The following is a 26,368-nucleotide window of genomic DNA, read 5'->3' on the forward strand; positions in this document are numbered from 1 at the left end:
GATCTTTCATAGTCTTTTATTCATGGAAAGAGTTTTGTTGTGCGCTCGGTGGCGCACAGAGAGTGTCAGTAGAAACATGTTAAGAGCGAGAAAAACTCTCAGCCTGCGAGATTTTCTCCCCGTAAAAACGTCCAAACAATATATCCTCTTTATTTGTCTCAAATATCAATACACGCACATGTCCCTCGTTCGGGACACGGAATCTGTATGGAAAATAATAATGAAAAAAAAGCAGTAGTCAAAAAGATCAACGTACTAAAACAAAATACAAAAAAAGACAAATGAGTCCACCACCAAAAGAGTGCAAAAACTAAACAGTTTTTCTTTTTTAGAAAGCAAGCGAAGGGATCATTTATTTAGAAACTTTATTTTTGATTTTACAACTTTGTCTCCTCAATAATGTTTCAAATCGATCTAAAATTCAAGCCCTGACCAAGTCATTAAAACATATAATATTGTCAACAACAAACATCATTTTAACCCGTTCCAAAACAGAATACATTTACATCTGCCATCAGAGGTCTTTAGTTTATTCTCATCTATCAACTTTAATAGATTTACTGGGTTTTTTGCTCCACAAACAAGAAGAATTGGAAGTTGCATGATCACGTGGTGTGATGGTTAGTACAGACTGTGCACATCTTTCTTTTTTAATCTTTTTAGTGGTATAGGTAGGAAAGGTCGTTATAAAAAACAAATAATAAAAATAATTTGCAATTAGCACCGTTACTGTGATTTTTAATTTAGGGATCAGCACCTTGTCCCGTTAGTAGCGACTAGGAGTTGTCATACTGCTGCTGGTGGGAGGAGCTTAGATGATGAGGTCTTTGTCCACATCCTCTGCAAACACAAAGAGACAGAAGAGCCGTGAGCAGCAGTTCAGAACATACAGATCAACAAGAAAATAAGACTTGGCTTGATGCATGAAGAGAAGACTTGAGACTTGACTTGACTTGGGTTCTGGTGACTTGGGGCTTGACTCTGACTTGTACTCTGATGACTTGAAAAGGTTTCTAAAGTCTTGACTTGAGATCTTGTGTTTGTGTAAATGACTTAGATTGAAAGTGATGAGATTTGTTCCAGCAGACGACTGAATTGAAATTCTGTTTTCTGAATTTGTATGGAATGATTGAATTTATTGAAGTTGAAACTGATTATAGAAATCAAACTCATGATGCTCTTACCAAGTTTTTATCCTATTAAATCATATTGCATTGAAAAGTCCTAGATATTTAGTTTTCTTTAAGATATTAAATTGATACTGGTCTCTTGATTTGGTCTGACTTGACTTGCTGTTCTACATTTAGACTTGAGACTTGACTTGGGACTTGAGCAGAGTTGACTTGGTCACACCTCTGCATTATAATAACCATCATATGAATGAATTAATAAATGCAAGAAAGAAGGAGTAAATGAATAAAAGGAAGTTTTTAAAAAAAAAAAGGGGGATTGAAATGTATTTACATAAAGTGCTTAAGTGACAAAAAAGTGCAAAAACTAAACTATTTTCTGTTGTGTACTTTTTATGTTTTTGCACTTTTTTAAGTTGTGCACTGTTTCAGTTTTTGCAGGCCTACATGGTCCTGGCTGTGGGTGGGACGGATACTCACGCTCCTTGATGCCGAAGCAGGAAGCCCACTCCTCCAGAGCGATGTACTTGTCGCTGTCGGCATCACACTTCTCGAAGAAGCGGGTGGTGCAATGCTCCATGGGGATGAGGGGGGCGCGCAGGGGGGACAGCTCTGTGTGGGTCAGGTAGCTGGGACACACAAACAAACACACCCATGAACACATAAACACACTGCAAAAAACATCCATCTCAAGAAGTCATTTAGTCTCATATTCAGCCTTCAAATCTTATTTTTCTTAAACCAAGAGATAAATTCTGCCAGTGAGGTGAGATAACTCCACTTGTTTTCAATGCAGTTTCATTTGTTTCAGGAATTTTCTAGAAATAAGTGTCAGTATCTTGAAACAAGTCAGAATAAGGCAAAATCACTGCATTACTATCAAGAAAATGACACTTTATTCTACAAAATTCTTGAAACAAGTTGATTTGCATTGGAAACAAATGAAATTATCTAATGTCAATGGCAGATTTAAGAAATTTACGATTTTAGGACTCAATAATAGACTTAATGACTTGTTAAAATGAAGATTTTTTGCAGTGGCAAACAGGCATCATGCATGAGATTAGGGGTTCGATTCCCACCCAGGCTAAAATTGTATACACTCATGATACTCTGAGATGTTTTAGATGAAAGTATTCAACACATGCCACATGTGAAGCACACACAGAGAAAACAGTAAATTTGTGTGGTTTCTCCTGTTGCATCTTCTACAGTCGTCTTACTGAGATGATGAAATTTCCTACCTAATTTCATGTCTGGAGCTGTTAGACCTGCTACTTATTTAAAAAACTGATGTTGCCATTGTGGAAGTCCTACTTTCTACACGTTTGCTGCACTGCTGCTGCACCGTGTCACTCCACACCCATGAGGAACTGTTTTGAAAGTCTTACAGCACTTATTAAAGAGGAACTAAACCATTTGCCATCTGGTATTGGCTGATCTTTGGTGCCAGGTGATGTCACCACCTGTTGTACTCTATAGAAGGTGACATCACCTGGCACCAAAGATCAGCCAATAACAGATGGCAATTGCAGTATTATGCTTTTTTTCCTTTAGATGTCAGGCTTTATACAGATGTGGGTTTGGGGTTTAGTTCCTCTTTAAGGATAGATTCATCATGGAAAGACTTCTACAGTGGTGACTCTGGTATTTATACACAGTGATTGATGACTGGTGAGACTTAAGTGTGGTAAAGTGGACACAAACACTTGTATTTCTGCTATATATACAGCGCTATTTTACATGAGACTCAGCACTATCAGTGCCAATGTAACAGCACCAGACTAATGAATATCACCAAACATTTTGACGTTGAAGAGATGTTGATAAACCGTCTTTCTGATATCAGTTCAAAACAGTTTCCAAGGTTATTTTACTGTGCCGAAATATCATTGTGTGACAATGTTGTACTTGTTTGGGTTTAGATTGAACTTGTCACCATACGTCAAATGCTTACTGGAAAATTAGGAAGTTACCACCAGCCACCAGGCCAATGCTGGTAAATTTGGCTGTGGCTGGTACATCTCTTGATGTACCAGATATGTACCCATCAATTTCCAGAATAAGTATTGAGGAAATGAAAAGCAGCTGGTAAAGTCTTGGATCCACCAGCCTCTGTGACCAGTAGATAAAAAAAGTTTCCTGCTGTGGTGTATCAACCCAGATCTGAGTCTGGATCTGCCAAAACAGCACAACCACTGCCGGAGCAAAGGAGATAGTTTGGTTTTCAAGATCTCAGATATGCCACGTCAGCATATAACCTGAATTTCGTCTGAAATAGCGTGACATCTCTTCATCTATAGAAGATAGCTGTGGGAGCAGAAAACAAGTGAACGAAGGCTCCCTTTTCTAAAGTGATTACTAAGGAAGTCAAACTTTGCCTTGCTGTAATTTGGTTTATCAGTATGATTTGTTAGATATCTGCTTGGTGAACAAACTTCACCATTTACAACTATTTTTGATATTTTTTGATCCAGTGAAATACTTCAAATGCAGATAAACCTTTGATATTTGTTGTTTTATTGTGTCTGCATAAAAGTCCTCCTCCATGGACTTTGGTGCATCAATTTGATTCTTAGATATCAGTAGAAGTTCGTTTTGGAGGGACAAAAACAATAAACACAAATGTATTGATATTTTTGGGGGTTTGAATCACTTTCGATGCCTGCTTCCCTCCTGTAACTTGTTATATCAATGTGCGCTTTTTAATTTTATTTGTCTGAGTCAGGTGAAGAACTCTGGATATGCATAAAACTCTTCTTTTCTGCTCTTTGGTATATCAGTGTGATTGTTTTTGCTTGGCTCACTGAACTCTACGTACCCGTCGATGGGGTGCTGGTCCAGCTGGCCGAACTGCCAGTGGACGGGGAAGATGTACATGTTGTAGTTCTTCTCGAAGTCGTGGGCCAGCAGGTCCAGGGAGTGCTCGCCGGCCTGCAGCCTCTTCTCGTTCTCATAGATCTTCTTCACCTAAAGGATTGGACGTACGCATTATATCACCAAAAAAAAACAACTTGGTAATAGTTTCAAGCAGTTCTAGTCAGAGCAAGCTCAGAATTGCTGCATGTTAGTGTTCAAGTGGATTATTGCAAATTTTTGGATGTGCAACATAATGATGATTGTTATTCGTACACAATCTAACCTCTACAACCAAAAAAACTTATTGCAGTCTTATTGCACTAGTATAGCAAAATCGTCAGTGTTAGTCAACACTATGCCAGAGTTTCTATCAGTCCACACCCATCAGAGTTCATTTAACAGCCGTCCCAGAGCCAGATTAGCTCTATGAGTGGACAAAAACCTCTTTAATCAACACTGTCAACTCCAAATAATTGCCACTGAAAAATCAACACTGTTAACACTGGAAATGTTACTGTGTAATATGGATTTGATTTAAAAAGCCATATACAAAGCAGATTTTCCTGTGTTAATAACTTGATTTTTCAGTGGTGTTTATTTGAGTTGACAAGTGTTTATTTATCACTAGAGCTGATGTGGCTCTGGGGACAGCTGTTCAAAATTATCTTAAGTGTTAAATCAACTGGGTGTAGACTTATATAAACACTGACATATTTTTAACACTGACGATTTTACTTCAGTTCACAGAAAAGCATGGAAAGAAGAGCTAAGACTGGCTACATGAAGACAGATATGCACATTTGGGAGAGTTCAAGTTCCTTTCACAAGTCCAGGAATGCTAACTGAATCCGATAAGCATTCCTGCATATTTTCTTAGTTGATACATGTCCTGCATCGAGTTAACAAGGGTGAAATGCATTCACCCATGTTATCAATGGATTTTGGCAAAAATATTAGGTGTAATAGAAACACATCCACCCAGTATTTCTCTTATTAATGAACAGATTTAAATTTGAAGCGGCAGTAGCCTGATGTGTAGAGAGGTGAGGTTGTGCTTAGAGAGCTGCTGGTTCAAATCCTGGCTGGTGGAAGTGAATGGTTTCTCACTCTCTCCTCCCTCAGCAGCTACTGCCCAGGTGCCTTCAAGCAAGGCAGTCAACCCCCAACCGCTCTAATGGAGCAACAGTAGAAGACTGCCAGTGTGAATATCTGTAACTGAATGAGTGTGAAGCAGGAAAATGCTGGAAAAGACCGTGCATGCTCTGCCTACTTTTCCTGGGTCACTAAAAGTTTAAAAACTAGAAATGTCACTTTTTGTGTTGTTGCTCCTGGAGTTAAAATGTGTTATTTATTATTTGTGAAGTTCACCAGCATTAAGCAGCTTCAGCTAGTGTTAGTCATTCTGGAGCCTCCCGTGGGGCATGTCTGTGTATCTGCAGATCTGCATTTTTTGCCCCTTTGGTATTGCCATACTTTCCCACAGCAAAGATGGAGATCTGAGGCATATTTACAGTCACCACATGTTTTGTGTATTTTATGTCTTCTCCAGAATAAACGGTGAAAAGCAGGTCCTGTATTCATCACCTTTGTCCTGACCTAGGAGGTTTTGTCCTGACCAGTTTTCACCCGTGTTACGCTCCGCCTCTTTACTCACTCTGAGCTTCTGCTTCTCGGTCAGCAGGTTGTTGTCCTCGTCACGCTCGTACAGAGTGACCAGCACGTTCTTCAGCCAGTCCCTCATGCGCAGGGGGAACTCGTTCAGCTCGGTGTCCAAGCAGGGCTCGATCACTGCAGACAGACATGAACGTTAGCAATATGAAGCTAAAAGTATGTGGGATTAGATGAAGGAAAAATACCTTTTGTACCAGAAGCAATACAATTTTTAAATAGGAATCATGAGGTTTTTGACACTGGACAGCTGCAAAGTGTTCTAATTTTAGCTGTATGCATTTGGCTGCTGACCTCTGCAGTTTAAAAACACAAATATGCAAATGGACAACTGTTAAATTAAACCAGTGAAACCATCTAAAACCCACTGAATTTAGTATAAAATAAAATTTCAGCCTATTCAACAGATTGAGGCGAAAACAATTGTACAAAATGATCTAAAATGTCCATTTCATTTCATCCTCTTATTTCCAGAAGTCACAAACTGGATCCTTTTGTTTTTCTGTTGTATAGAACAACACCCTGATCTCCATGTGAACCCTTCAGCCCCGGTTCATCTCGGCACCACAGAGTTTTTCCCCTGAGTGAAGGGCTTTAGTTTGAACAGAGGGAGAAACGCAGCCTGCATGCCTGGACAGATCCTCCTGCCAGGCAGACGTTACAGCCAAGGCCGCCCCCCCGCCGCCCCCCGCCTGACCCGCCCATCAATCACAGCGCCGGAAAATGTCTTGGGAGTGAACTCTATGCTATCAGCTAGGTTTAGCTTCGAGTTATGTGCACATATAAATGATAAAAACTGAAAAAAGGGGGACATGGAAACCCCCAGGGCCTTAAAACACATGATATAAAAGATGACAGAGAGATAAATTTGGCAACAGAAACGAAATGACATCAAAACGTAAACACAAAGCAGAATGGAAATAACAAAATGCATAAATAACAACTAAAGGCAATAAAATTAAATTCCAGCTTTTGTTTAGTATGTAAAGATAGCTTGAATAGCATCTCAACACAGTGGGCGATTTAAAATTCAACAAAATCAGTTGGAATAGCGAGGAGGTATTTAGCTTTCCATCAAATTTACTCTAAAATCTGTACTTAGCGATGGCAGACAATAATGTGTGCATTCCTAATTAGCCTGTTAGTCAGTCTACCAAATCTCAGAAAAATAAGGATAATATGTCAAATTAATGATCAAAATCTTTGATGAAACCCCCTTTTATTGTCCATTGGTCCATGTTGGTTTGAGTTGTCTATATCTGTACCCACTGGGTTCCACATCCAAATGAAATGTGCATGATCTGATTGCTGATGTATTGCATCAGTGTTGTTTCAAATAGTTGGTCCTGTGCAGCTCAGTGGGTGGAGCAAGGCACTAACACTGGCAGGGTGAGTTCCTTTCCCACTGGGGCCACTTTCACTAAAATATAAGTACTCATGGTAAAGAGCTTAGGATGGAAGCAGAGGTTAGTTGAGGGGTTATGACGCAAATTCTGGAGCTGTTTCATGGCAGACACTCTGGGCCTTGAGACATCTGGGCTATACCTGGTCATAATTTTCTGATACCATCGAAAGGTATTTTAGGGTTTTGAGTCAGGGCCAGTAGAAACAGAGGTGGAGAGGTGCGAGCAAACCACAGATTTAGCTGTTGTAGGAGTGACCCTTTTTTGCATGGATTGTTGGACTGTTGCTTCTCCCCTCCAATAGTAATTCTTTGGGAAATCCTGCAGTACTATGACTTAGGGGACAGAGTTGGATGACTGGCAGTGTGAGAAGCAGGGGGTTAGGGTTAGGGTTAGGGTTAGGAGGAGCAGAAGCAGTGGGGGGAGAGCTCACGTTTGCAAGGTCCGATGTAGTCGAGGTGCAGCTTGTGTCCCTTCTTGGTTCCCTCCAGGGTGCACTTGGTGGCGAAGAAGTGGCAGGAGGAGTCGTAGGTCTTGTTGTCGGTACCGCACACCTGGGGAGGGGGAACAGCCAGAGATGAATTATCGGCTCTGAGGTACTTGGTAATGCTATTTCAACTAAATATGCAAAAACATCTTGCAGTACTATGATTGCGTGCATTTTAGCACGGGTAGACCCTGTGGGAATCTAACTCTGGCAGAGATATTGTTGTCTCTACTTTGATTAAACTTAAACTGATTCTAGCCCAGTTTTAAACAAAGCAGAAAATACATTATTACATATTTAAACAATTCATAAACAGCCCATATGTACAAGATAATGCTTTATTTCTGTCATACACCCCAGAAGACCCAGTCTAAGATGTCGACATTGACTAATCTTTCACTTTTAAACTCTATAGCCTCATTTCAGCCTTCACATCTGTAACCATTCAGGCCTACTGTTACCAAGCTGCGTTGCTTGCTACTTGTTGGTCAACAATAAATTGTAATTGCTTTGCTTTGATTTGATTTATTAGGCAATAAAAGAAACCACAGCATGAGAAAACTATGCACAGTGCTATAGTGCACACAATGCCCAGACATTACGGTTCATTTCCCTCTCATTTGAAATTCATTCTGTGGTTTCATGCCAATAGTTTAAGAAATGCTGGATGCTAAAAAGGTTGAAGAGGAAGATTTGTGACCAGAAGGTTTCTGGTTCAAATCCTAGACAAACTGGACAGATAGTGAATAAGAAACATTCTCCCTTCTCTAAACAACTATTGTCTTTAAGCAAGGCACTAAACCTGGAGCTGCTCATTGTCCAGCAGTAGAAGAAGTAGTTGTACTGGGTGTGACTGTGTGGAACTGTGTGAAAGTGAAACAGGACGGTGCTGAGCTTGGTGTTCAGTTAACCTTCCCAGGATAAATACAAATTAAAACTTTCTTATGGTCCCTACAAAAGGTTAAAGAAGTGCAGGACTAAATGTTATTGAACTCACGTGCTCGAACTCTCCGACAGCGGCGGGGCAGGTGGAGGGGTCCTGGCAGACACACATGGGGGTGTTGTCATCATCAACCTCGCACACTTTGCCCTTCTTGCAGTGGTGGTTCAGGCAGGCGTCTGGAAAAACACCAATAAATAAGAAGAATTAGGGGTCTATTGGTCAGTACTACTTCTACTTCTCTTGGATAAAGCATTAACACAACAGCGGCCAAACCCGGACACACTCAGCCCAGTCCAGACACACACTCTTTGATGCAGTTTCCAGTCTTTTAGTACAATTTTTTTTTAAGAGTTTCCTGCTCAAAGGCAAGCGGAATGAAGTCATTCATATTTGAGGCGAAATAACCCAAATGACTGGAAACTGCATCAAAGAGTTTGTGTCTGGATTTGGCCACTGATACATCGAACGATGACGAAAAGAAAAAGTACAATTCTGAAAAGGCTACTTTTGTGTAAAACAGTAGAAATAATGGAAAATGCAGGGTTAGCACATTTTTCAACAGAAATACAGGTCAGAAATAGAGTTATAGTACAGGTCCATTTCTGTACCCACTTCTAATACTTGTGTAGGATACCCACAAATGTACCCTTAAAGGTTCTCTAATGGTCCTTACGGTACTAAATGTTTACCTTTTATTGCACTAAAAGGTAAATAGTCATTTCTGACAGCAAAAGGTACATAGTTGTATTAGTTTTCTTTGAATTTGAAGGTATGTTTTACCACCTGAAGCTACAAAATGGCTTGATGCTTGGGTGGGAACCCTAAAGAGACATTTTGAAATGGTACTTTTGTACCAAAGCATCAAAGAACATGTCTGTCACTCTGAGCACATAATTATTCCTTTAGAAGTTCAGGCATCAATCATACAAATATGAACAGGGCCTAAGGTTATAATATTTGTACTCTAATAGGGTACTGCCTCATCAACAAACCTTTGTACGCTTTTGTACCTTGTTTTCTGAGAGTTTCTGTTTCGTTCTATCCTGTACTTTCTACAATTTAGGTTCTACTTTGTTCTGTCCTACACTGTTCTGTTCTATTTCATCCTACTCTGAGTTACTTTTTGTACAACTTAGGTTCTACTTTGTCCTGCTCTGTTCCTTTCCTCTCCACTCAGTCAGAACAAAATGTCCCAGTTCTCCAAGTCGTGTACTTAGCTAATCAGTTTAGCAGACCCTGCCTTGTCTCCATGTATTTTCGTGGTTCTGGTGTTGCAGCGGGCCTGCGGCTGTGCCCCTGCTCCTTAAATACCGGGCTGCGCTGGTTCTTACAGCAGGGTGGAACACATAATTACAGCCCTCTCCTCGCAGTCTGTCATTATGGCTGTTTGCCTTGCCAGTCTGAGGCGTCGCTTAAACCCGCCGCTATCTCACAACCCAGATCCTCGCAGGACGGAGGAGCGAGACGCAGCTAAATCAAACGCTGTCAGAATGTGTATCGGGGTTTGGCCAGTGTAAGCTTTGCTTGAGCCAACAAACATGACACATTTTATTTCTGGTGTCTCCGTAACGGCCGGAAACGAAAGAATTTATGGAAGTTTGATTTATTATTTCAGCTTTTGACTTGAGGTCACGTATTTCTACACTGCAACGATCTTCATCTTACCAAGCCATTTAGTCTATTTTTGAGTCCTAAAATTTTCTTAAAGTAAGTGAAAAAAATCTGCCAGTGGGGTTTGATAATTTCACTTGTTTCCAATACAAATCAACTTGTTTCAAGAATTTTGAAAGTGAAACTACATTAGAAACAGAATTTGCAGAATTGGTAGAATTTTTCTCTTGGTTTAAGAAAAATAAGATCCGAAGGCTCAATATGAGACTAAATGACTTAAGATGGACTTTTTTGTATCTGCCTGCATGTGTGTGCATGCGTGTGTGTATGTGTGTGTGTGTGTGTGTGTGTGAACTTACTCTCAGCAACAACATCCTCAACAACCTCGATGGCCTCATCAAACTCTCCGATCTCAATCTGCACTGGGTTGGCCCCCACCTCCACCTCCTGGGTGAAATGAGGTCAGAGGTTAGAGAGATCAGAGGGCGACCGCTAAACCTTTCACATGCAGAGGATGTTGAAGTTATTTGGGTTACAAGGAGTTAAAAATAATTAGAGGGAAGTCTGTGTAAAACATGACATGTGGTATTGGACAGATTTTGTCCCTATGCTTCATACGGTGGAATGGGAACCTGGAAGTTAGAGGAATCTATTTGTGATCAGAAGGTTTCTAGTTCAAGTCCCAGACTGGCTGGGGAAATCTGGATGAGGAAAGAGAAAGAGTGAAAGAGAAATGTTCTCCCCTTCCTTTAAAACTAGAGTCGAGTCACCCAGCACCCAGTCAACCTTCCCTGCATCGATAAAGGTTTAAAAAACAGAATGCACCCTCTGAATTTGCTTGAGCAGATGACTGCCGTGTAAAAGTATTCAGGTCTATTTCTGCCCCGTTTGTCAAACGAAGTCCACTTAAACCAAACCGCTTAAATATCCCTGGTTTCCTGAAAAAAAATGCGAACGTCACCACTAAAGAGCGCTAAAGAGAGGTTCCTCCCTGAAGACCAAACAGAGTCTGGGAGAGCGAGGGGAGCGGAGAGACCATAATGTCCAACAATAACAAGCAGCTGGGTCCACATGTGGTGAAGCCATGAAAAACGTAACGGCTTCCTGACCGGCTGGCGGACCGACGGCTAGGCTAAAATTAAGGGCTGTGGGATCTCTGGTCCCGCTGGACCTCTGGAACAGGAAACGGTAAAACGTTCACATGAAGGCTCGCTCTGACGCCTCGTGCACGGGAATATTTTAGTTTAGTATTGTTTACAGCAGACGGTCACGGGCTGCTTGGAGGACGGATCTTTACCTCCGCCAAGTTGGAAGGAGTTTACGTTTTCACCCGTCTGTTGTCTGTCTGTTAGCGAGATTTCTCAAAAAGTTATGAATGGATTTGGCTGAAATTTGGAAGACAGATCGCCCAACGATCAGGTGATTAGATTTCTGTGGTGATCCAGATCTGATATTTCCACGATTATCACTTTTTATCCACAACTATTATGCTGTGTTCATTTGCTGGTGGGAATGTCTGACATCTGGGACTTCCAAGTCAGCTGCTAAACAGTGATTGTGCTATTTTGTCGGAAAAATAAACAAACAAAACCTGTTACGCGGTCTGCAGCTTCGGAAGTCTGAGAATGTTAAGCGTTGGCGGAGGTTCGTGCTCTACTGAGTTTATTTTGCTTTTTTTCTCCTCCAACATGGCGGCGTGTCACCTGTGATGACCGGTAACTCTCCAGTTACTCCATGAGAAGCCTCTACCAGCAGAATCCAAATCAATTAACTCACCAAGTGCAATAAACACGCAGCAATTTGTCTTTGGTACCGAAACATTTCCACAGCTGAACCTCTTTACTTTCAGCACAAAGTCTACATCATGATGGTGCTGCTTCTCTTCTGGCTGCAGCCTCTGAGCCCCCAGGCTCCATTAAAGACCGGATCATCTCTCTGAGCAGCTGTGCGGCTTCAGAAACATCATGAAGGCCAAAGAAATCCCAGATGTGTGCAAAGGAATTTGGGTTGTGTTTCTCAAAAAAAAAAAAGTGTAGCACTGATATAAACTTTGCAGTGTTTTCCCACAGATTTTCTAGATCAGTGGTTTAATACTGTTAATATACTGTATCTGTAGCAAATTACTTTCTTTAGAATGATTTGCTGAATCTTGGCGTTTTGCAATAATTAAGTTAATTAGCCTGAAAAGCGACAACTGAAATCATTGTTTGGTGTCAATATTCACCAATCTGCACCTTTATGCCTCCAATATGGCGTCTCTTCATTTTGGGAGGTCACAAGCCAAAAAGGCTGAGCACCACCAATATTGAGAGGATTTTTACACTTTTCCATATGTTTTTATTTATTGTTTATTGAAGTAGGAGGTAAGCGTACAACGTATCATTCAGGTAACAGTGCGTCTCCGTCCCTTTGTAGTTTATGAAAGCTCCTGTTGTTCCTGTATCATGTTTGTACTGTGAAACGCTTCAAATTGCGGAAATGTTTCTGCAACAAATTCCTGCAAATGTATTATAACTGGACATTAAAGTTATTGGGATTCTGTCACAAAATGTTTTCAATGAGTGGTGAGCAGTGGATATAAAGGACAAGCCACCATGTTGGAAGAGTGACAAAAATGAAAGAAACAGTTGGCAGATCTCTCTAGCTTACATATTGTGAACATGTGACTTTTATATTTCTGTCCATTACAGGCCAGAGAGCTGTTGATGTTTTTGCAATTCCTTGGTCATCAAAAGAGGTCGATAAATGACTTAATACCTATTTAAGGCCTTAAATTTAGATGATTTCATAGTTTTTCAGACTTCTTAAAAACCCGTCGAGACCCAGACAGGCAGGAGGAAAATCATCTGGAGGGACAAACCTCAACAATTGGCTCCTCAGCTACTGGCTCTTCCACGATGGGCTCCTCCTCAGTCTGGGGACGCAACACACACACACACACACACACACACACACACACACACACACACACGTTAATTTCACACACTTGCATGTGGACGCACACCCACTCACGGATGCACACAGGAAAAGCACTTGAATGAAGGAACTCAGGCATAAGCAGACATGATGATCTCACTCTCTCTCTCTCTCACACACACACACACACACACACACACACACACACACACACACACACATACACACACATATACACACACACTTAGAGAAACACACACACCTGCTTGTCAAGACACCCACACCTACACTCAGGAGAACCCTTGATTAAAGGAACACATACACTCACACACACTCACACACACACACACACACATACACACACACACACACACACACACACACACACACACACACACACACACACAGACACGCTACAGTAATTCTTCACACGTGAGCACACACACTCGTGGATACACACAGGAAGCACACTTGAATGAAGGAACACATAGAGAAGCAAACAATGATCAGGCACACTCACACACATATACACACACCTGGAGAAGAAAACACACACACACACACACACACACACACACATACACACACACACACACACTTGTGAATTAATTCACAGCCACCCATGTACAGGAAAACAGACAATATGCCTACAGACAAAGGAGACACAAGGAGGACACACACACACACACACACACAGGAAAATGCACAAACAAAGGAACATGCTCATAAAGAAAAGGACAAAAGGAGACCATACACACACACACACACACACACACACACACACAGTGTAACTCACAGGAGCAGCCATGGCGTGGCCAGCCAGGCAGAGGAGGAAGACGATCCACACCCTCATCTTCAGAGTCTGTCAGGACAAACAGAGGAACAGTCAAATATATTTCCTTTGGTCTGTTTTCCATTCGCAGTTGCTGTTGTATTAATTATTAAACAATATTAAAGTATTGTTTAATGACTGGCTTTCATCTTCTAAACATAAGACCAAATAACAGTGACAATACCCTGCAAAAAAGGCAGCAAAAAAAAGTAAAAAAGCTTCAAGTTGTAACCATAGGGGAACCCAAGAAGGCTCCTTGAGGAACTCCTTCATAAAGGGATTAAAGTTAGGGATGTTTTTTGTGTGAGGAAGCCTAAGGTGCTTATTGGCTCCTTTAGATCTCATGAAGAGCCTCTAATGAAGCCTCAGTTTTCAGAGTGCAGGCGACAAAGACATTTAGACAACAGGCTCAATATGCAGCACATTTCCAGAGCCGCACAATGGATTAATGGAAGCTCTCCAGCTTCCCAAACAAAACAGTCAGTGTCTGTCTTGTTTACTTGCAGGCCATGTTAAAACTGTCTGTGGCTGTCTGTGGTTTTGTTGAAATGGCTCTGAATGTGATTTTGTCATTCTGGAGCGCTGCTGTCTAGCACAGAAGCTGATTGCACTAAATTAGATTTACTTCAGAAACACAGCAAACAGGCTTGTAAACAGCTGCTGTTTTTATGTAGGTCTACACTATACACCCAACAGTTGTATTTTTCCACCGCCTGAGGCACCGTACTTTGCCTCCTCATATTTCCATCAGGCTTGTATTGTATGTAATTTTTTCCATTAGGCCAGTTCTGCTGCTATGCACTCCATTACATCTCTAAACCCATGACCAATTCAAGAGAATGTGACATTCATGTGTGTTGCTGTGCAGCTCAACGGATAGAGCAAGGCACTAACACTGCCAGGTTAGAGGTTAGAGGTTCAATTCCCACCTATACACTAAAAATGTGTGTACTTATGGTAATGTAAGGCACTTTGGATAAAAGCCCCCATGAAAAAGCATCTATTATGTGTTTTTTCCAATGCTGCTGACTTTGAAAATAAATTTGGGACATAAAAAAAGTAAAACCGAAATTCCATGTCTATCTCCAAGACCAGCATTCATGACTCGACTATGAGAGGAGAGCCGGTTATCTTTCTTCCTCTCCCGCCATCCGGCTCCGCTCTTCGCTCTGAGCGGCCATTGTTGGAGGCTTGATATGATATCCTCCCTTCTCTCCTTCCATCTCTCTCCCTCTCTCTCTCTCTCTCTCTCTTCCCTCATCATGTCTCATCTGAAGGACTAAATAAGGGCTCTTTTGTCTGGCAGTGGAACATGCCATCTCTCATATGGTATACAATCTCTCTCTCTCTCTCTCTCTCTCTCTCTCTCTCTCTCTCTCTCCACCTCCATCTAGATGTCCCATTTCATCCAGACATCCAGAAACACTGTTTATCCTTCACAGATCAAAGTTACCTGTGGCCTATAGGGGTTTTGTTAAAGTGATCCTGTCTGGGGGAAGCTGACTGCAAAGATCAAAGCGTTTATTTTTATTCCATTTACCCCATTTCCTTGATATTGTTTTTTTTGGGGGTTTTTTTTGGAAATCAAAAAGAGTAGCACCTACACTACCAGTCAAAAGTTTGGACTCACGCATTTTTCTTTATTTTTACTATTTTGCACATTTTAGAATAATAGTAAAGACATCAAAACTATGAAATGACACAAATGGAATTATGTAGCTACCAAAAAAGTGTTAAACAAATCAAAACTATCTTATATTTTAGATTCTTTGCCTTTATGGAAAGGCAAAGGCTTTGGAAATGAATTCATACATAGGATCAACTTCACTATTTATATTTGTCTAAGAAACAAATTTCAAGCATTTAAGCAGAAGCCTTTAGATAAAAACTGATTAAAGATCATGAAAAACAGAGTACATTGGGTCCAAACCTTTGACTGGGAGTGTAATTTGCCTAAACAATACCTAAACAATAGATTGCATTATAGAATTTTAATTTCATAAGTTCAGAGTTTCACAAGTTTTGTTTTTGTTGCTGTGCTCTTTGTTACTCCAGCTGCATGGGAAATTCCTCATGCAGGGCAATAAGGCTGAGCTGAGCTGAGCTGACACAGTTTGTCCCATGCTAAATGTTAGAGGAGATCAGCGGGGGATAAGAAGATTTACAAAACAGAGCTGTGAATAGTCTGAATTCCTGCCCCTCAGATAAGACGTTAGCCGCTTTAAACCGACATCAAATCAAATTAACGTGAACATTTCCAAACATGTTTCAGTACAATTTGGAACCTTTTCCTCTGCATTCTTTCAACACGTGAAAGAATTATCAACTATCAACAAGACGGAGAGGAAGAGGAGATGAGTGGCGTGGCTCTGAAAAACACCGCCGTGAGGGAAACTCAACTTGACATTTTGGGGGGGGGGGGGAACACTTCGCCTGGCTGGCTGCCGGGTGTCCTGAAACCCTGAAAAATGCACCAGGCCCCCGTGACACAAAGCATCTGAACAGGACAACATGTTTAGACAGATGCAGTGATAAAGGGTAAAGTTTGCATACAGAGGGTGTTGACGTGAGCTCATGTGTGCTTTGACAAACCCTCCAGCGTCTCGAGAGCGTTTTGTCATTTGGAATTAAAAAGATTTATTGACGCTTCCCTTGTAGGCTCTTTTTCTTTTCTTTTCTTCTTCTTTGTTTGTTGTTTGTCTTAATCTGCTATGCTATGGGATTTAGCACCGACTTGACAGGGCAAAATTGTCAAAACACTTCAGTTCTTCAGATAACAAATACCCTCATAACATGATTCTAGATCTATATCTATAGAAGCAAGGGCCATTCGCTCGCACTGAAGCGCTGATCTAAGGATAGCCATCGGTGAAGCCTCATATTTTGCATCTGTCCTGCATGTATCTACCATTTCTGCTGTAACCTATTCGTTCTCAAAGGCTCTAAGTGTAATTATAACACAAATCCCATGTCTGGTCTGGTCTTGTGCCTTCTGAAGGCTGAAACAAGAGCAATTTTCCACACAATTCCACAGTAGTTGTAATGTAAAATGCAAAAACCGTGTTGACAACTACATCTGTAGGACTGCAGATCAGGTCTCTCTGTCTATTAGTAATCATCACAATCTAAAAGGCAAATCATATCCTGGATCTGCACTTCTGTTTTGATATGTAGATACAGCGATCGTTGCATGACAGTAGTCTACATCAGTGGTTCTCAACCTTTTTGGTTGTGACTCCTGAACTTTGGTTGCTTATGGCGACCCCATAAGCAACCAAAGTTCAACCAAAGAACGATTTTCCCTTTTCCAGTTGTTTCGTTTGATTCATTATCAGAAGAGGCAGAGAGGCTGAAAACTGTTAAGGATTTCACAAGAAAAAGCAAAAAATTGAGAAAAATCAGAAAAATAGGCATGATAATAAATTTGTATAATAAAAATATGCTGTTTTCCTATCCCATAAATCATGTCGCGACCCCGTAAAATGATCTTGCAACCCCCGAGGGGTCCCGACCCCCAGGTTGAGAACCACTGGTCTACATGTCAGAAAACTGGGATTGTGACCAGAAGGAAGCCAGTTTGAATCCCGCACTGGCTGCAAAATTTAGGGGGGGGAAGTGAACAAGAGATGCTCTCGCTTCCCTCAACAGCTTCTCTTGAGGTGACTGAGCAAAGAAAACAGTATGGGACTGTGGTTGTACTGGTTAGCTCCCAGTGGCCGACAGTAGAAGACTCTGGTTGTACTGGGCGGCTCTCAGGAGTGAATGGGTGTACCTGCATTGCTGAAAAGGAGCATAGTGCCCAGTCAAGCTTCTCTGGATGAATCGAGGTTTAAAGTAAAAACATGATTGCTGCTGCCTTGTTGCTCCAGCCCTCAACAGGAATTGTTGGGCTAATCTGTTAGCACTGACACAGAATGGAGGCAGGGTGCAAACGGGACTTCTACAATGGTGACCACTGTGTGTGAAGGTCAGAGCGTTTAGGCCACAAAGTCTCAACTGGGTTTGGACGTGGAAAAATACAGAGACGCTGGCAGAGGACGCAGACAGTGACGTCTCCAAATAACCTCCACACAAGGAAACTTCTCTGTGCCTTTGAAAACTGGGGAGCTAAAAAAAAACCCCCCGAGGTGTTCTGCTGACGGGAAATTTCGCAAAAAAGAACCTCTGACAAACTAGCGTGTCTGACTGAGAGCGAGAGACCGGGTGAGGGAGAGAGCAAGCAACGCTAAATCTGATTGCAGAGAAAGAAAATATAAACTGGTCTCATCTCCAAAAATGTCAGGTCAGTATTTGATTTGGAGGAACACGGCGTTCCCATCTTATGTCCGTTTTAACATATTCCTATTTAGCCAGACCGGGCGAAAGTCATTCCGCTCGGCTCGGCAGGAAAGAGAAGGCCGGACGGACTGACGTAACAGCAAAACAAATTATTTTATTTGGAAAGCTGCTCTCATAATCAAACAGGGCAGAGGCTAAAAGGGAAACTTCAGTCTCATAAAGAGGCCCTTTTTCCCCTCAAACGTATTTAATTTGGGAGGTTTGTTAGGTAAGCAAGCGGCCGCGGGGTGTAAACTCGCAACGGAGGAAAACACGCCGCTAATACAGATAACTCTCTCTCTAATTTCTCTCTCTTTCTCCTCTCTGCTTCTGTCTCTTTTTCCGACGGGCTTTAAAGGGAACGGATTTAGAGGAATTCTTTCTGCCTCTCCTCGGTGACATAACAGGTGGGTTGAATGCCTGGAAAAACAACCTGGGAAACACAGTGGGGGCAGTCTGTCTGCCTGTCACTGAGTCCCCAGCAAATACTGCAGGCAAACACCGCTCGCATGCAAAGGCCCATGAAGAGGCGAAGGCACTGTAAAGGCACTGGGAATAAACACTCTTTCTCTCTGTCTCTGTCTTCAGCCCGATTCACACGGGACCGGTATTATGTGGGGATCTCATGCAGTTGATTGATTAGCCTCCAACCTTCTCGTACAGGATCACGAAATTCACAGATTCACAATTTAGCAAAGCAAAAGCTGAAGTTTGCATCTAAAAATTCAATCAAAACCTTCCTCTATAGATTCCACTTTCATGACAGGAGCAGGATAGAAATTGTGCATCTGGAAGAAAAAGAAATTGCACTCCAAAAACAAATTATGGCTGAAATTACCAAGAGATTGATTTGCACAATATTAGAATTATTCTGTGCACTTGTCAACTCCAATTACACTTGTTTCTTCTTCCAAACGTGATGCCGGTTGAGTGTTAGTGTCGGTTTGCACTGCTAATGCGCTGCGTCTCTATCCCCCCCCCCAAAAAAGAGGAACTGTTTGGAAACTCCTGCAGTACTATTGCAAGATAGAAGCATAAAAGAGAGAGGAGACTTCTACAATGGCTTCCACCATTTGCTCTTTATGATCCACTGATGTGTTTGGTTAAGGATCGGCCCAAACAGGCAGTGGAATGTAAATGGCCAAACAGGTGGGAGAAACCCTGCTGAGAAACCTTCGTCTAGTAGTGATGCCTTGCTAAACTAATGTGGTTAGTGAGCAAAAACACTTTCAGAAAATGTAAACTGTTGTATGTTGTAAGATACAGCTCCAGTGACAAAACGTACAACGGTTGAATCATTTTTCTGACAGAAAAGGAAGAGTCAGAAAAGTTGAGTTTCCTTCCAATATTAAATCCATATACCGATAGAATGCTTTTTTATATATGAGGAGTTTAATTCCAAAATGAGATATCCACCTTTAGAAATAACTGATGCTTCTCTAACAAGCAACATGATCAAGAAATCAGCAGAAGTCTACATTAATTACAGTTATATTACATTCATTTCCTATAGAGTTGAGTAGCCAGGGAAACTCAGCTGTTGTTTGGACGCTCAACAAGCTTGTCGACTGCCAACAGCCAATCAGATTTCCACGCTTCACAACTTTTATTTGAAAGACGACAGGAATAAAAAATGATGCTTGGAGAACGATTGCGTCCATCGTTGGGCTGATTGGAAGCTCTGAAGTCATTTTGAAGATATTTGTTGTTTATTTTCAATTAATGCCACTTAATTAGCGCTTTCTAGCTAGCTATGTTGATTTATTAAAACAATGTAATGTTATGAAAGGCAATACCAAAGCAGCGAGAATACAGTATATTGAATACATTTTTCTTTGCCATCATACATCAGAGCCTCTCGCACTTCCCAGTCGGTCAGAATAGATTCTATTCTGACTCTACTTGTACAAGCTGTTCCAAAATGATTCTTGATATTAAAGTAAATAATAATAATAAATTCAAAGCCCAATATGGGTCACTGTTAAAGTCATGAGTCATCTTAAGACCTTTGCTTCCATGTTTCTGAGAATATAGTCATCTATGTTTTTGAAATAGTAATTAAAAAAACACTCAAGTAGAGTTTTTGTCCCCCAAAAAACACTATATTCTGATGAAACCCTTCAGTGAGGAGCTTTTTAAAGGTGCATTCCACAAGCTTGGTGGATCATGAGGTGCAGCCAGCATAGCCCCATCCTGGGAGTTTTCCCTTTGAATCCAAGCAAATTCCTCCTGGACTTTGCAATAAGATACCAGGCGACAAATCCAATTTCTCTCTGGAGAGGAGAGGAGAGGTGGAGGGGGGGGGGATCCCTTCAAGTGGGGCTGGACAAAGGCTAGTTTTCAGAGAGAGGGATTCAGAGCCGTCACTTAGGCTACCAGTCATCCCTATCACTCAGGAAACCCCAGGCACAAAGGAGGGAAGGTGGAGGAAAAGAGGAGAGTTAAGAAGAGCTGAGGAGAAAAGGGGAGCAGTGTAGGATCGGTGTAACCTGAGTTCCTCGTCACCTGACCCCTTTAACTCCCCCCCCCCCGTCCCTCCGGCAGGACAGACCCTCTGTTCTGTTTCTGGCGTTCTGCAGGCTTTGCTGAGTTGTTCCTGAGCCTCTGGCCTCGGGCGATAAACAGTTCGCCTGAAGCCAGTTCCCTCGGTAATTTGATAATCTGCGTTCGTCTTTTCCTGTCTTCCCTCCAAGCCGGCGTTCCTCCTTTATCCCCGTTGTGGTTAGAGGCCAGAAAATGCTGGCAGACAAAACGTGTTCATCGCTTCTACAAAGCAAAAGCCAAGTACAACTCAACAGTTCACTTTGTGATATTGGACTATTGTCTTTTATTGTCCAGAAAGTTTTACTTTGCTATCTCTTCTATGTGATTTTGAGTTTTGCTGTTTGACTGTATTCTGACTTTATACATTGTTGTTTGTCTTGAACTTCTGTTTGCATCTTGCACTCGTTTGTCTTGATGCTACTTTCCTGACCGGGTCTCCTTTCCAAGAGAGATTATTTTGTTTTGTTTTGTTTTATTATTATCACATATTACAATCAACATTGTAAACATAATTGTGCAGGAGAGGTTAAAGAAACCCAGCTGGGATTGTGAGAGTAACCTCCCATAGATTCTTATATATAATGTAACCTGTTACACCAACAATATTTATTCCAGCATCTTTGCTCTCTGCACCATTACACTATTGTCCTTTGCTTACAAATTCCAGTGTTGTTTACATATGTATATCTATCTATCTATCTATCTATCTATCTATCTATCTATCTATCTATCTATCTATCTATCTATCTATCTATCTATCTATCTATCTATCTATCTATATATACTTTTATATATATATGCATATTTGTACATAGTAGTTAAATGTTTAGGTTTACCTCTGTTCATCTTGTTGTCCTTGTTTTTAACATTGAGAGCAACGAAAAACCGGAGTCAAATTCCTTGTATGTGTACATACTTGGCCAATAAAACTGATTCTGATTCTGATGAATCTAAATGGGACTAACCTGGTTAAATAAATGAAAATAAAAATGTGCAGACATTATGATGAAATCTATTTAGTGCAGGTTTACCCTGGCATAAAAGTTATTTTGTCATCTCCACTGACCTATCCCAGTGTTTTTGTTATATGTACACTGCAAGAGGCCAGGAGGTCAGTCTGGCAGCCAGCCAGCAAACCAGTCAGTCAGCAGCCAGCCACTGTCTGGTTAACTTTGACTTGTTTCTGAATATTGTTTTATTAAATACTTTAACTTTAATACTTTAACTAATAATCCACAACATTTTTATATAAATAAATGTCTGTTTTGCAACTCACTATCACTGACTGCTCTAACCCAACCGTGATCAAACCTATATCCAGTTTGATGAAAGATTTTCCATCTAAACAGCCGGTGTCTGGTCGCTCTTTCCTGCCGCACAGGAAGTGATGCGTTTTTACGTTTCCGGTTTGTTCAGAATCAACAGAAGAAGAAGAACAATAGCAATAGCCACCGTGAACAGAAAAAGAAAAGAGAAACTCAAACTGCATCAACAGGAAATATCCAAGCTCCGCCCCCCACACTGTTTGATTGACAGGTGATCTGTGGGAAGTGCAGTGCAGAAACACCACAGAGAGGCTGAGGGACAAAGATGGAGACTGAAGCTGAGAGCCAGCACAGCACTTCCATCTCTCCGTCAGTGAATCCTCCTCCTCCTCCCCCTGGACTTCCATCTTCCATCCCTCTGTGATTTCACACTTCCACCTCAGCAGGAATGACTCACATTTACTCACTCCCTCTCTCTCACCCCCTTTCTCTCTCTTTTCTTTCTCCCTCTCTCTCTTTTCTTCCCTCTCACCTTTGTCTCTACCTCCCTCTCTCTTTCTCTTTCCCCTTCTCTCACCCCTTTATTTCCCTCCCTCCGTCTCTCTCCCCTCTCACTCTTTTCTCCCCCCTCTCTCTCCCTCTCTCTCTCTCTCTCGCTCTCTCTCTCTCTCTCTGTCATGGTTTCTTTTATTCTCTCTGTATATCTCCGTCCCTTTCCTTCTCTGTATTTCTCTCTGTCATTGCCTTTTTTCGTGATATTTCTTTGCCTCTCTCTCTGACTCTCTCTCTCTCTCTCACACAATCTGTCTGCCTTTCTCTCTATTCTCTTTAACCTTCTTTTTTATGTCTCTGTCTTTCTCTCTGTCTTTCTCTTTCTATTTTGGTCTCTTACTTTATTTCTCTATATCTCTGTCGGTTTCTTCTCTTTCTTTCTCCATTGCAATTTATCTCTCTCTCTGTCACTCGCTATCTCTCTCTCTCTCTCTCTCGTTCTCCCTCTCCATGTCTCTCTCTCTCTTTGCTGACTGGAAAGTTTTAGTTTTCCTCGTCCACGTCAAGCCGAGACAGGAGGACAATCCTTCCTTCCTGTTGGTGGATTAGAGCTTTTCTGGAGGTTGCCAGGCTGGCCCAGGATTTCCCAGCATCCTCAGCTCCAACCAGCCCCCACTCCCCCTCCCCTCCTCCTCCTCCTCCTCCTCCAGACCTGCCACCTCAACAATTAAGCACCTCTCAGCAGCCAGAAACACTCTGTCTCCACCTCACTCATACTAATGCACATGTATTGTCCTTCAGTCTCACCAGGACAGCTCCAACCACCGAGGAGAAAGAGCCGTGAAAAACAAAACTCTTCCAATCAAAAGAAAGTGATAGCACTTGTCTTTCTTAAGCTGTTTATCCTCCATATAATTCGGTTTGAGAGGTGAGGAAGGGAGCGGAGCACGGTTTCATGCTTGGATTTCGGAGCGGGAGGAATCTGCATCGCCTCGGATCGGATCGAAACAACTCGCAAGAAAAAGTCTGAGGAAATGTAGCACATTACAGAAAGCCTGACTAATATATAATAATATAAAGTATCTAAATATATAATAACTTAACAGTATCTCTCAGTCTCTCTCTTTCAGTCAATTCTCAATTTCAGTTCAGTTACTTTATTGTCATGACTGTTTCATACTGCCAAAGCAGTTTTGCAGTATGTCAGTTTTCAACAACCAACAAACAGGAGTTTATATATTCAAACAATACTGAGATGATAAATTATAAATTATTAATATGTAGGCCTACTAAACGATAGTACATAATCACCAATATCTAAAATAACATAAAACGGTTCAGAAAAGTTCAGAAAGTGAGAACATGCAGGTGTATGAATCTTCTCTCTCTTTCTCTCTCTCTCCCTCTCTCTCTCTCCCTCTCTCTCTCCCTCTCTCTCTCTCTCTCTCTCTCTCTCTCCACCTCTCTCTCTCTCAGTGTGATTGTGAGTGAGACCTGACAGTCCAGACATCTGCACAGTCTCTCACAAAGCCTCCAAACAGCTGGTAACGAGTCCCTATGGCAACCCGCATTCCTTTACATGGGAGTAATTGGGGAGGGGGAGTTATGGAGAGAGAGAGAGAGAGAGAGAGGGAGGGAGAGATATTTGTCCGAGAAACACTCCCACTGCTCCGTTAGGCTTTGTGAACTCCCATCCCCCCTTTCCTTCTCTCTCACTTCAGTTTAGAAAGTTTATTTTCATGAATGTTGATCAGAAACAATGCTGCTGAAGCTGAAGCTCACAAAAAGTGACAAACAGCATCAGTTTATGCATTCAAACCCTATTAAAAGAATTAATTGTTTGGTATATCATAAACTATATGATATAGAGCATAATCACAAAAAACAGAACAGTTGCAAAGTTGAGAACATGTTGTTAGACAGACTTTTCAAAGGGCATATCGGACTCGGTGTGTGTGTGTGTGTGTGTGTGTGTGTGTGCGTGTGTGTGTGTCTGAACCCCCCCACCCCTCACAAGCTGTAACCCATACTCCCCCCGCCCTCCTCCTCCTTCTCCTGTTGCCTATGTGGCACACAATACCTCTCCATTATCCCACAGAATGGATCCTCATCACCGCAGCTTGTTTACCTGCAGGCTGAGATTTCCTTTCAGCTGCTCTAACAGTGATAATGACAGGGGAGATTTTGTGTCCACAGCAGCAGCTTTTAACCAGTTGTCAGTTTTAATGGTTGAAAACAGGGTGGGGGAAACTGGGAAATCACCACCAGTCACCATGCAGGACAATGCTGGTGAATCTTTGCCTGTCTACTCTCAGCAGCCAGTCAGTTTGGCAGGACACCAAGCATGACTTAGACACTTTCTAACAAGAAAAAGCAAAAGTTTCTGGTAGATTTTTTGGGGAAAAAAATAGTTTTGCTGCCTTTGTTTACCTCGATCAGACTGAAAACAACTGAACAAACGGGTGGGTTTTCATTGGTTATTGCATCTGTCAAACGAATGTAAAGTAATTTCTGGAAAGCAAACGTTAAAAGTTTGGAGTTCAACTTTTGCAAACTCTTTTGTCTAATTTAATGTCCCACAAAAACTACAACCAGTTTGCCAGTAAGTTCTAGTCAACTTTGGTAGCACTCTCTCCCTTATCACTGGACAAAAAAAAGCAGCAACAATCAAATCTTGCTGTCAAACAGAGTAAAAAAAAGTTTATATCAAGTCTTATAAAACACTTTCACATGTTGCCAAAGTGGAACCAAGCCTCATGTGCCTGCAGGCAGGATGCTGTGGAGTGAAGTCTTACCTTCAGCTATGCAGAGCAGGGAAACCAAAAGAGCAGTCAGCTGTCTCCGGGCCGGGGACGATCTAACAGCCAGGCCGGTTCACACAGGAGACATTTGCAGTGGGACGGCCCAGTCAGGACCCCCCCCACCCTCCCCCTCCCCTTCACCCTCTCATTACCCCCACCCTCCCCCCCTCTTCCTGCCCCTGTGGGCGGGGCCTAACATTAACTCTCTCCCACCAGTTTGAGTGAGACTAAAAAAAACTTTTTCAGGCTGTTTCCTACCAGGTTGTGTGACCTTTTAGAGCTGAACAGAAGCCTGTCATGGAATAATATGAATAAGAATAAGTATAATCTAAACTTTATTTATGTAGCACTTATCCCAAACTACTCACTGCTGTCTAGCAGTTTTGGATTTAACTCTTAAGTTTTGATTTGTCACTTTCTGTGGGCAGAGAAGATTTCCTGCCAGTTTCACACCTGACACCAGAATTCACTTGGGCAAACAGGTGAATCTACAGCATCTCAATCAGTGGGGATGGGAGGCTTTTGTCTTGGTGTGTCATGAAGTGTGCAGCCACACTTCATGATTCAGGCTGACAGGATGAGTGTATCTTTTAATTAAAAATATTACTTATGCAGCTTCACGCTAGTATAGACCAGTGGTTCTCAAACTATGTGCCGTCGCACACTGGTGTGCCTTGGGAGCTGGCCAGGTGTGCCTAGGAATTAATCTTATTTATGATGATTTACATAGCTAAAGGTGTGCCTTGGAAATACTTATTTTCATAAATGTGCCTTGTGACAAAAACGTTTGAGAACCACTGGTATAGAGAACATTTTCTGGTATTTACCGGCCGAAAAACCAAACCGATCTGTTTCTGGACAAAGCAATTAAGGCAATATAAGGCAAAATTGGGAGGTAACAGAAATGGACAGTTTTACCTTTAGTGGGGATGAAAAATGGGCCATCAGTTTGTTGTCTATCAGGACCTACAGTATCATTTTCTTTACCTTCTCTGACCCAGGGAAATCCCCCTCTGTCAGGAGAAACTGACTCTGACAGGTTCAGTAGTTTTAAATCATCCTAACTGCTCTGACCCACTCATTGTGGGAGTTGAGGAACA

At 41.7% G+C, this 26,368-nt stretch overlaps 1 protein-coding gene across 3 annotated transcripts; it reads right to left on the bottom strand.

The window, feature by feature from the left end:
- Positions 1-25,351, bottom strand: sparc (secreted protein, acidic, cysteine-rich (osteonectin)). Of its 3 annotated transcripts, XM_071546406.1 has the most exons (10): positions 25,263-25,351; positions 13,814-13,879; positions 12,962-13,015; positions 10,461-10,548; positions 8,545-8,666; positions 7,494-7,614; positions 5,644-5,777; positions 3,952-4,100; positions 1,611-1,759; positions 1-840 (listed from the first exon to the last, which is right to left on the bottom strand). In XM_071546406.1, the coding sequence occupies exons 2-10, from the start codon at positions 13,868-13,870 to the stop codon at positions 812-814; spliced, it is 903 nt and encodes a 300-aa protein (XP_071402507.1). In that variant the 5' UTR covers positions 13,871-13,879; positions 25,263-25,351; the 3' UTR covers positions 1-811. The 3 variants fall into 3 exon arrangements, with proteins under 3 accessions (XP_071402507.1, XP_071402509.1, XP_071402508.1); XM_071546408.1 differs by lacking the exon at positions 25,263-25,351 and having other exon boundaries at positions 10,461-10,545; positions 13,802-13,879; XM_071546407.1 differs by lacking the exon at positions 25,263-25,351 and having other exon boundaries at positions 10,461-10,545; positions 13,796-13,879.
- Between the last annotated feature and the right edge of the window lie 1,017 nt (positions 25,352-26,368).

Source organism: Centroberyx affinis, unplaced genomic scaffold (genome assembly GCF_046629955.1).
Source record: "Centroberyx affinis isolate AG114_WGS23_722 - 3 ecotype Tasmania unplaced genomic scaffold, CSIRO-AGI_Caff_v1 ptg005255l_1, whole genome shotgun sequence".
Taxonomy (NCBI): domain Eukaryota; kingdom Metazoa; phylum Chordata; class Actinopteri; order Beryciformes; family Berycidae; genus Centroberyx; species Centroberyx affinis.